At 34.1% G+C, this 12,840-nt stretch overlaps 1 protein-coding gene and 1 pseudogene across 2 annotated transcripts in view; one reads left to right on the top strand and one right to left on the bottom strand.

The window, feature by feature from the left end:
- LOC107639795 (uncharacterized) overlaps positions 1-12,840 on the top strand; it is a 32,626-nt gene that overhangs the window by 13,906 nt on the left and 5,880 nt on the right. For both annotated transcript variants that reach the window (XM_016343393.3, XM_088483924.1), the window contains exons 10-12: positions 1,504-2,463; positions 4,213-5,190; positions 12,050-12,786. In XM_016343393.3, the coding sequence (XP_016198879.1) occupies positions 1,504-2,463; positions 4,213-5,190; positions 12,050-12,786 (2,675 nt within the window). The remainder of the gene's footprint in view (positions 1-1,503; positions 2,464-4,212; positions 5,191-12,049; positions 12,787-12,840) is intronic.
- Positions 6,655-7,434, bottom strand: LOC148569179 (secreted RxLR effector protein 161 pseudogene; annotated as a pseudogene).

The raw sequence follows: 12,840 nt of genomic DNA on the forward strand, positions 1-12,840 counted from the left end.
ATGTTTTAGATCAAATTTTAATCCTCTAAATTTTGGAAGATTCATGGACATTTAGTCATCAAGCAGTGATTTCGATTATCTCTGAACATCAATGCAGTTCTAATAGAACGTTGCTTTTATGCTGCTTCTATCCATCCATTTCTATGATGTAAAAGCTTATACCAATACTGTCACACAATGAGTAGTTGACATTTTGCAATCTTATAGTTTTGCTATATCAGCATTGTTGTATAGGTGTCAATCTTCTGTTCACATTACCATCCAAGCTTGCTTTCAATCATTCACTTTCTAAGTTCATTCTCTAACATCTCTTGCGTGTTTTCAGATTGCCCCAACATTTGTATTTTATTTATTTCTAGGTCGCAACTATTGTTCATCTCTTTCTATTTTATATAGTTTTTTTTTCCTCTGTAACATTATGCATTTTGTAGATGTAAAAATAGAAGAAATCATGAGCATAATGACAGCAGAGAGCGTATGATACATTCCTATTGTTATTATTGCAGAATTTTAAAATAGTTATTAGGGACTATGGCATTATGGGGTGCCCAAAGTCCCACATCGGATAGTATAGTATGCTTGATGATGTATTCAAAGAGAGTGGTCCCCCCCCCCCCCAGCTAGCTTTAAGGTGTGATTCCCACTTCTTTTAGGTACTTAACAATGATATCAGAGCCTTGATGGCTGTCGCCATGGAAAGGGCTACCTAGCTGAATTAAGGTGAATACCAAATTTTAATAACCGATAGTGAAGTTGCTGTTGTTGGGTCAGTGTCAATAAAGTAAAGCCACTGTGGATGTTCGCTCTCTAGGGGCGGTGTATTGTTAGGGACTTGGAAAATATGGAGTGCCCAAAGTTTCACATTGGGTAATATGGGATGCTTCATGTTGTATTTAAGGAGACTGGTTTTTTACCCTTAACAACTAGCTTTTAAGGTGTGGTTTCCACTTTCTTTAGATACTTAATACATTAACTGTACATTTCCACAAATTTGAATTCATTGTTGTAACACAAATCACTTACAGGTTTACAAGAGAGAGAGACAGAAATTGGTGGACTTAATTTGACAGACACCAGCATCAGACTTACTACATTTGCTGCACTGTGTGCCTCTGTATAGTCTTTCTCTAAGAGTGCCTTGAAGCAGTGTCTTCTTGGACACCTGACATTTCACATTTCAAATATAAGGCCAGAATTCAAAGAAATTATCTAATGCCAATTTGGCTACACTTACTAGAGTATTAGAGATTGTGGGTACATTTAGTGGATTTTGCAGAGTTAGGGGGGAGGATCCTGCATACAGAACTTAGTAAATTATTAGATAAATTATTGCAGCTCTTTTTAAATTAGCTACAACTGTATTTACAAGTGTTCTTGATCCCTGTATATCTATGTTGCCATTGCCATTATTGCATGCATGATTTGTTTTGTTCTATTTTTATATTGTGGAAATGGGCTCAGGATATCTGTGAGAGATATCTCACTTTTTCTTTTGCATATTAGGTTGCTGCCAGCTTGGAGCAACTGTCACTCAATACAGAAGATATTGTGACGATTGACCAGAGTATATCTCAGTTTGACCTTCTTAATAAATTGAAAGCTCTGGAACTGCAATGCTTTGACTATGAATCTACTTTTCCATTTGGGTTGCTTCAAAAGTTACCCAACACTGAAAAGCTACAAGTGAGTCATAGTTCCTTCAAGATGATATTCCCCCATGAAGCAGGTCCTTGGCTGTCTTCTTGTATTGATGATACATCCTATAACCATGAGGATCACTCTAACTTCCTCTCATTCACTGATCAAATACATTACGTGTTAGCGGCTCTACAACACACCGGGATCCGTCCTATTGATAATGAGCATGATGCAAAAGCATTAGTTCCAAAGCTGAAAGAGTTATGTCTGAATGCTTTGCCTGAGCTCAGAGCGATAGGATTGGAGAACACTTGGGTGGACGTCCTTTCTAGAGGCCTTAAGACCTTGGAAATATGCAGATGTCCTTCTTTAGTAAACTTGGCTCCATCCACTGTGCTTTTCTCCAGCCTGACAAATTTGACTGTAAAAGAATGTGGTGGATTGCAATATTTATTCACATTGTCAACAGCAAAAAGCATGCTTCTACTTGAGAATATGTGCATATGCCAATGTGAGTCAATGACAGAGATAGTGGACAAAGAGAAGGATGAATCAGATCTTCAAGTTGACATAACTCTCGGGCGGCTCAACACGTTGTACCTTGACTCATTGGAAAACCTTGTAAGCTTTTATGCAGGCAATTCTATTTTGAAATTCCCATCCTTGGAACAAGTTTCTGTGTTCGAATGTCCCAAAATGACAGTGTTCTGCCAAAGTGGCGTAGATACTCCAAAGTTGATGGGAGTTGAATTTAGCAACCACATGGATGAACCATGTTGGTTTGGTGATCTTAACATCACGACATGGAAGCAATCTGAACAAATGGTGAGTTTTCTCTATTCTTCATTTTTCTCCTTCCATTTTATAAGTTAGACATAAATCCCCCCATCTGCTTCAAATTGTTAGGTTGAGAATGTATTTGAATACATTTTGTATGCAAGTACATTGTTAAAGATAGCTATAAGTGCATGGAGGGGGCAAAATTATAAAGGAATTTTTTCTATTGAAAATAGGCATGTGCCTTATTGAATTTGTGGCACTTGAATAACATGGAGAAGTCTATTGTGAAGGCTAGGAAAAATTGTAAGTTGCATTGATGTTGATATAGTACATATAACAAAAAATTATCATACTAATCCAGCATTAATTTTTACTACATGAAAATATTTTGATTTTAAATTTAAATATTTTTCAAAGAAACCAAAATAACAGCTATTTAGACCGCATACTTATTATATATTACTATTTTCCTAAAGTGAATAGTTTTCCTTATCTAATTACCACTCTTCAATTATGATTGAATTTTTCATACTCTTTCTAGCTATATATATACATTTATAAGTGAATATTTCTTATGTATGCCTTATGACACAAGCTTCACGGTTTAGGTTTTCTGTCTTTGGATCCATGTTGATTCATGTTAGGCCTGTGACAACCTATATAAAACTTTGTTGCATCCTAATATGTGGCCATGACACAATGACATCTTTGGATCCATGTAGGGTTGTGTTAGGTTTGCAACGGCCAACGTAAAACTTTGTCGCATCTCAATGCATGGACACAATGTAATGATGTCTTGATCCATGTAGCCGACTCCATCTAGTTGGAAAAGGCTTTATTAAGAAGATCATATTGTTTACAGAGAAATTTTAAATCAATTCTTGTATACAACATATTTAAAGTGGTTAACGGTCAAATTAGTCCCTGAAAGATGGGTCGTTCTCTAAATTCGTCCTTGAAAAATTTTATCAATCAAATTAGTTCTTCAAATATTACAAATTAATCATTTTTGTCCTTCTGCCACTCAATTAATAGTTTTCGTCAACAATTGATGATATAGAATGTTAACTGACAACTTACATGATACCTAGCATGTCCAATTGGACACTGAACAAATATGTTTATGAAAATCTATTAATTTAGTCAATTTTTTCAATTATATAAACCCTAATCCTAATATAACCTAATGACAATAAATTGATAGATTCTCATAAATATATTTGTTCAGCGTCTAATGGGATATGCTAGGTGTCATGTATGATGTGAGTCAATGTCCCGTATCATCAATCGTTGATGAAAACTATTAATTGAGTAACTGAAGGACAAAAATGATTAATTTATCTTTGAACTTAAGTCCATCTAATTTTACCTATATCTATGACAAAAACTTACGTGGTTTAAGATATTGTTGCATTAAGAATAAATTGGAGTGTTTCATTGTCTCAATTTTCATACATCATGTAGTTACATTCGTGCAATCTCACAATTGGAATTTTATGAACCAAACACTAGCCTTGTTGGCAAGGAAAGACAAGAATATTTGATAACTAATGCAATGTGTACACTTATTCAATTTGATAATGAATTTAATTTTCATCATGCATTGTTAGTGAAACGCAGAGGCCTTATTATATATTATGACATCAATCAAAGTGTTTGGCTTAATTATATTGTATATTACTTAAAAAATCGTACAGATAGAAGCATGTAACTGGATGACAGTGGAAAACTATTTTACATGGATTACTTATCAAACTTAACCTCTTGATATGTTTTATTGTCTTCCTTATACAGATTACAAAGTTTGCATGTGAAGTACAACATTTGGAGCTTAGTGAACACCCTGAACTACAAATGTTTTGGAACAATGTAGTTTCTGTTCCAGACACATGCTTTGAAAATTTGGAATCATTGGTTGTGGAGAGCTGTGAATGGTCTTCAACTGCAATACCTTCTAATATACATTCTTTGCTGAGCAGCTTGAAAGAATTACAAGTGGGAAACTGTAATTGTGTGAATGCAATATTTGATGCAAGAGACATAAGGGGTGACAGAAGGATGAAAGATTTGGAACCAGCCTTGTTCCTGTCAAGAATGATATTGAATCAGTTACCAAACCTGGAGCATATCTGGAATACAGGGCTTCAAGGAGTTGCTGGACAACAACAATCTGAAGAAGTATATATAGATGGATGTGACAAGCTTAGAAGTCTGTTTCCAGCATCAATTGAAAAATATCTAATGAAGCTTGAAAAACTTGATGTGAAATGCTGTCTGAGGTTAGAGGAAATTGTTGGGAGAGACAAAGTAAGCACAGGAGCAATAATGGAGTGTATATTACCAGCGGTATCTTTCTCAAGTCTAAAAGAACTGTGCTTATCTGATTGTCCTAGACTGATATATGTATTCTCATCCTCAACAGCTAAAAGTTTGGTGCAACTTGAGAAGATGCATATAAACAAGTGTAAATCAATAAAAGAAATTGTGGCCAAGGAAGTAAATGATGCAATTCAACGTCAGATAATCTTTGGGCAGCTCAAAGTGTTGTCTCTGAATTCTTTGCCAAGCCTAGCAAGCTTTTATGAAGGGGATTCCACATTGAAATTCCCTGAACTAGTTGAGGCAATCATTTACGAATGCCCCAACATGAAGATTTTCTCTCCAGGGTTAGAGACACCAAAGTTGGAGGCCATCCAAATTTCTCCAAAGACATCAGACAAGAGGTGGGAGCATGATCTTAACCACAAAATAAAGGCGTTCATTGCATGGAAGGTACTATCACTCTTCTTTCATAGATGTATTATTCATACATATTTTAGTGCTGGACGTGTGAAATTATTTGATTTCAAGATCTGTCATGCTGCCCCGGATACCTTCATTGAGATAGATATGAATATGAATCGCAGCCATCTGAAACAAAGTGAAGAAGACGTATGATTAAGCAGCTAGGAGATTAGTTTGTAATTCACTGATTAGTTTATAAACACTGTCTTTGGGATTCGAATTCTGACACATAGATGTTTGGAAAGGAGTGAAACACTATCATCAACAAAGAAACAAAATAATGAAAATCAAATTAGGCTCAATAGCACAAGGCCCTAAATAACTGAGTGAACAAGAGGGAAAGGGGATCCAATTTAGTTATTGACTCTATATGACAGTTTTCTCTAAAATGTTTAGTAGGCTAAGAAAACTCACAATCGAAAACAAAAAGAGAACCCTAAATTTGGATAAAATTTTAAAAACCCTTGAGGATATCCATGCTGTCAATAATGTTAAACCAGAATGATAGAAGTAGAACAAGCAATCTATTCTGACTCTTAACCTGTTAACTCTAGTATATATAGTCCATTAGATTCTTGACCCTACTATCGCATTTGTATTCCCAAGATCATGAAACAATCAACTAAGGGGAATCAATGAGCACTGCAATTCAAGTTGGTAAGGAGATCAAATGCAATTAGAATAGGAGCTAACATACAGAACAAACTGGTGTTAAATTTAACTTTTCATTTTAAGAAACAGTTGTAAACTTATTTTAGCGGAAGCATTAATTAGGATCTTAAAAGTTATGATTTTTATACCTGGATTGGTTGCTATAACAAGTTCTGATTACGGTAGAGTTGAACTTTAAGACTGATTTTGTTGAGTTTTGGTTACAGTAGAGTTGATCTCCAACACTGGTTTCTCTCCCCTTCCTTTTCTTCAGACGTACATCAGGATGGCAGTTTCACGCTCTTTTCAGTGAGTGAAAACTGTAAAACGTCGTGTGTATTGAGGCAGAGAGAAGACCATTTTTATATGTGATAATCTTTAAATCTAATGCGTCCATCAAACATTAGCATTAACAGATGAGATTAAGTCATTAATAATTTATAAATAATTACAATTAGGCCACAATAGAAGTTTAAATTACAATAAACTTCCAACATTCTCCCACTTGGCCTAAGTGTAATCATATTCTCACACATTACAAAATTGCTTTAATATGGTAAAATATTTTGTGTGAGTTATGACAGTCATGCATTTAATATGAAACACATTTCTTTCCATATACTACAACTACTAGCATCTTACTACACAAGCTACATAAATAACACAATTTTATATCGGTCCCATAAAGTTTCTAGATCATTATGTTATAACTCATACAATAATATTACTTTAACTAGAAACAACAAACTATCAATGTTCAGAAAACACATAAATAAACATAGTGAGCTCAGAGTGTTAGCATCATTCAGAAGAACCAAGACCCATTCTATGTACATGTTCCTTAAATGTCTTTGGTTGCAATCCTTTAGTCAATGGATCAGCAATCATAAGTTCTGTTCTAACATGTTCTATGGACACTCTTTGTTTTCGAACTTCCTCCTTAACGCCAAAGTACTTTATTTCCATATGCTTGACACCTTTAGAATATCTATCATTTTTTGAGAAAAATACTGCTGCAGAATTATCACAATAAATTTTCAATGGCCTAGCAATTGAGTCAACAATGCCAAGTCCTGAAATGAAATTTCGCAGCCATAAAGCTTGATTTGTAGCTTCAAAACATGCTACAAATTCTGCCTCCATAGTAGATGTTGCTACAACGCTTTGTTTGGAACTTTTCCATGATATGGCAGCTTCTCTAAATAAGAATAAGTAGCCAAATGTAGACTTTCTTGTGTCAGCACATCCACCAAAATCTGAATCTGAGTAACCAATTACTTCTAATTGGTTAGACCTTTTGTACATGAGCATATAATTCTTTGTACCTTGAAGATATCTTAAAACCTTCTTTGCAGCTTTCCAATGATCCATTCCAGGATTACTTTGATACCTTCCAAGCATTCCTACTGCAAAGCTAATGTCCGGTCTTGTGCAAGTTTGCACATACATAAGACTTCCCACTACAGAACTATATGGAATTCCTTCCGTTCGCTTCCGTTCTATGTCATTTTTTGGGCATTGCATAAGACTAAATTTGTCCCCTTTTTGAATTGGTGCAATTCCTGCGGAACACTTTTCCATGTTGAACCTCTCTAGAACTTTATTTATATAGGCCTTCTGAGACAATCCTAACAATCCTTGTGAAAAATTTCAATTCCTATCACATAGGATGCCTCTCCCATATCTTTCATTTCAAAGTTTCTAGAAAGATATTCTTTAGTCTCACGCAGCATTCCCAAATTATTTGTTGCAAGCAAAATATCATCAACATATAAGACTAGAAAAATAAACTTACTCCCACTGACCTTTCGGTATATGCATACATCAACAACATTTTCTTCAAAACCGAAAGAAAGAATGGTATTATTAAACTTAATATACCATTGTCGTGAGGCTTGTTTTAGTCCATATATTGATTTCTTAAGTTTACACACCATACGACCTTTTCCTTCAGTTAGAAAACCTTCAGGTTGATCCATATAAACTTCTTCATCAAGATTACCATTCAAAAAGGCAGTTTTTACATCCATTTGATGTAACTCTAAGTTATAATGAGCCACAAGTGCCATAATGATACGCAATGAATCTTTCTTAGAAACAGGTGAAAATGTTTCTTTATAATCAACACTATTCTTTTGAGTAAATCCTTTAGCAACAAGTCTAGCTTTATATTGTTCAACATTGCCCTTTGAGTCTCGCTTAACTTTGAAGACCCATTTACAACCAATACATTTAGCGCCTTCTGGCAATGCAACAATATCCCAAACTTTGTTATCTTCCATGGATTTTAACTCTTCTTTCATGGCATCAATCCATTTTTTTGAATCATCACTATTTATGGCTTGTGTAAATGAAACTGGATCTTTAGATATTCCAATATCTTCTTCTTGTAAATAAGTCTCATAATAGCTTGGAATAGCTGACTTTCTTTCCCTTTGAGATCTCCTCAATGGTATTTCTTGAGACTTATTTCTTTTTGATATTTGTGAGTTAGTTTCTTCATTGGGAGCATTATCATGCAAATCTTGTTCATCACTATTAATGTGTTCAACAATAGTTGGAACAAATCCTTGAGTAGGTGTGGATAAAGGAACATTAACATGTATAGGAACATTAACTTTAATTTCCTTTATTTCTACATTTTGATGATTTTCACTCCCACTAACTTCACCATTTTCAAAGAATTTTGCATTACCAGTTTCTATAATTCTTAGACTATGGTTTGGACAATAAAAAATATACCCTTTAGACTTCTCTGGATAGCCAATAAAATAGCCACTCACTGTTCGAGAATCTAATTTCTTTTCTTGTGGATTAAATATTCTTGCTTCTGCTGAGCAACCCAAACATGTAAATGCCGTAAACTGGGTTTCCTATTAGTCCATAACTCAAAAGGAGTTTTTGGAACAGCTTTACTAGGAATTCTATTTAGCAAATACATGGCAGTCTTTAATGCATACATCCACAAGAATTTGGGTAAAGAAGAATTGCTCATCATACTTCTAACCATATCCATTAACGTTCGATTACGCCTTTCTGCTACACCATTTTGTTGTGGTGTGTATAGCATTGTATATTGTGCACATATGCCATGTCTTTCTAGAAGTTTTGCAAATGGACCTGGACATTGTCTTGTTTCATTATGTTTTCCATAATATTCACCACCTCTATCTGACCTAACAACTTTTATCTTTTTGTCTAATTGCCTTTCAACTTCTTTAATATAAATCTCAATAGCATCAACTGCTTGAGACTTTTCTTTAAGCAAATAGACATATCCATAACGTGAAAAGTCATCAATAAAAGTGATAAAATATTTTTCTCCACTAATAGATGGAGCATCAAAAGGTCCGCATACATCAGTGTGTATAATTTCAAGAAGCTGACTACTTCTTGTGACACCTTTCTTATTTTGTTTGGTTTGTTTTCCCTTAATACAATCCACACATAAACCAAGATCAGTAAAATTTAGATTTTGTAAAATCTCATTCTTTACTAATCTTTCTATTCTTTCCTTGGATATGTGACCCAAGCGTTTATGCCACAAGAATGCAGAACTTTCTCTAGACGTATTTGGCCTAGCTACATCATTCTGGTACTCAATAAGCAAGGATTCAGAAAATTGATCAAGAAGTTTTAATCTATACAAGCCATCAATTAAAACACCATAACCAACAATATTAGAATTTTTAAATAAATTAAAACAACCATGTCCACCATTAAAAGAAAAACCACAATTGTCCAACTTTGAAACAAAAATTAAATTTCTAGACATTGAAGGTACATAAAGAGTCTTAGGTAAATCTAAATGAAAGCTTGTATCCAACACCAAACGATAAGTTCCTATTCCTTCAATTGGCGCTTTCACACGGTTTCCCATGTAGAGGAACATCTTACTTTGGCTTGTGGTTTGGATCGTAAGGAATCCCTGCATTACATTAGATACATGAGTTGTAGCACCAGAATCAAGCCACCAAGAATTATGAGGAATATCAATTAAATTTGATTCATAAGTACATACATATGTTTAAAATATACCTTTCTTTTCGAACCATGCCTTACGTTTAGGACAATTCTTTTGGAAATGTCCTTCCTTCTTACAGAAATGACACTGTTTTGTATTGGCATGTCCTTTCTTCTTAAAATTCTTGGGCTTTGTCTTTAATTTCTTTTCTGATTTGCCAGCTCCTTGAATCAAGTTGACAGAATGACCACCACAATTCTTAAGTCTATTTTCTTCCTGTATGAGCTTTCAAATTAATTCATTAACGTCCCATTTTTCCTTCATGACATTATAATTAATTTGAAAAGCTCCATACTCAGAAGGTAATGAGTTCAGAATGAATTGCATCATAAAGGAGTCATCAACTGTCATACCCAGTAACTTTAATTTTGCAGCAATATTAATCATCTCAATAGTATACTCTTGCATGCTCTTAGACCCATCAAACTTCATGGCCGTGAGCTGTGACATTAATGTACTAGCAAGTGACTTATCAGCAGAAACGGAAGCGGTCTTCCACAAACGCAAGATATTCTTTAGCACTTTCTGTTTGTGGAAGGGTAGTCTTAATATTGCTTGCAGTAGTCATTCGCATAAACATAAGGCTTAATCTATTAGAACGTTCCCATGTCTTAAGTGCATACTTTTCATCCTCATCATTGTCATCAGTGACAATGGGTTTCTCTTCTAAAAGTGACAAGTCAAGATCCAAAAGACCTAAATGGAACTTCACTTGTTCACTCCATTCAGAAAAGTTTAAGCCATTAAACATGGTAACAGATGAAGCTTGCGAATGAATTGAAATACCTGTCATTTAATCATACAATGCTCATATTAATTTTAATTTTATCATCTATTCAGATTACAGAACATAACAAGCATATTACAGTTCACCTTTGGGTAAAATTCTATAATATACTAACATATTAACATACAAATAAATGCCATATTTATCATACTTGAAGATTAAAATTCTCTGCCAAATACATATACCATCTTTGGATAATACATATATCTGACCCAAGAATAATAATTTTTTCTCGTTCAAGTCTATTAATAATAGAAGAGATTTTCTTTGGGTAAATCTAATTCTAAAATTAATTAACACATTATCAAATATACTGGCATTTTACGTTATAACTTGGTCACTTTGGTGTACACAAGCAGTAAATAATCTAAATAAATTTAATACTATAAATAAAATATTTATAAACTTTTCATAAAATTAGAGTACATTACGTACTCAAAATAATTTCATAACTGTCATCAATACTAAACTTAAACTCAAGATTAAATTCATACATGAGTATAATTTATGATCAAATTAAAATATTTCGAAGAAAACATATAGAACATATACAACTACAAATATGCAGTTTTGATGGCATGAAATTTGAAACCCACTTAATTAAAATCCAATTATAAATAATTAATCAGAAATATGAAACACCATGGATATCATAATTAGATCAGAGAAAATCACATACTTTCAAAACACATGCTCTGATACCACATGTAAACTTATTTTAGCGGAAGCATTAATTAGGATATTAAAAGTTATGATTTTCATACCTGGATTGGTTGCCATAACAATTCCTAATTACGGTAGAGTTGAACTTTAAGACTGATTTTGTTGAGTTTTGGTTACAGTAGAGTTGATCTCCAACACTGGTTTCTCTCTCCTTCCTTTCCTTCAGATGTTCATCAGAGGGCAGTTTCACGCTCTTTTCAGTGAGTGGAAACTGTAAAACGTCGTGTGTATTGAGGCAGAGAGAGGACCATTTTTATATGTGTTATAATCTTTAAATCTAATGCGTCCATCAAACATTAGCATTAACGGATGAGATTAAGCCATTAATAATTTATAAATAATTACAATTAGGCCACAATAGAAGTTTAAATTACAATAAACTTCCAACAACAGTGTGTTTTATGTGTTGAGATTATTGTAAGATTTGATGAGATTCCCTCATATATTTGATATGGAGATATCAATTAGGAAGATTGTTTCCTTTTATTAGAGAGTGAATTATGCAGAGTATTTGCCATTTCGTATATATATCTAAAGACCATAGGCTGAGGAGATTTTCCTCAAGCATTCACACAAAATCACACTTTTAATTGTTAGGGTCTTGAATGATAGTTTCTATCATACTAAGGTCAATACTCATATTTACTCTTGTTTGCATCTAGGTTACGAAGTTTGCATGTGAAGTACAGTTTTTGAAACTCATTGATCACCCTGAACTTGAAGATATATTTTGTGGGGTAGCTCTAGCGCCATTCGAGTCATACTTCAGCAATTTGAAAACTTTGGTGGTGGAGGGGTGTGAATTTTTATCAACTGTGATACACTTTAAGTTATTTCCTTTCCTAAATAACTTGGAAGAGTTGCAAGTACGGCACTGTGATTCTGTCAAGGAAATTTTCGATGTGGAAGGTTTAATGAATAATGTGGTACCATCTGCATCCCAAAGCTTTCCACGGATCAAGAAATTGACTTTAGAAAATCTACCAAATCTGCAGCATATTTTGAGAATCACAGATCATCAAGGAATTTTCACATTTCCTGATTTGGAGAAAGTGGAAGTTAGGGAATGTAAAAGCCTTATCAGTTTGTTTCCAGCAAAAATAGCCAAAGGTCTTGTGAAACTTGAAATGCTTCATGTAATACACTGTGCAGGGCTAGTAGAAATTGCTGCCAAGGATGAGGCAGCCACAGAAGCGGAAAATGAGTTGTTCGAATTTCTCAATTTGAAATCGGTCATATTATTGGAACTACCTGAGCTCAGGCACTTTTACCCTGGGCCACACAATAAAGAATGCCCTAAGCTTAAAGAATTAGATGTGTCTTGTTGTTGTAATCCGAAGATCTTTTCCACAGCTCAAGACTTCGGTGAGAACTATCAGCTCTTTTCTTGGGTCAAAAGGTATGTATGATTCAAAAGATTCATATAGTTTCTCGTTATTTGGATCACTAGACA

The sequence above is a fragment of the Arachis ipaensis genome, chromosome B4 (genome assembly GCF_059453495.1).
Source record: "Arachis ipaensis isolate K30076 ecotype BB chromosome B4, ASM5945349v1, whole genome shotgun sequence".
NCBI lineage: Eukaryota > Viridiplantae > Streptophyta > Magnoliopsida > Fabales > Fabaceae > Arachis > Arachis ipaensis.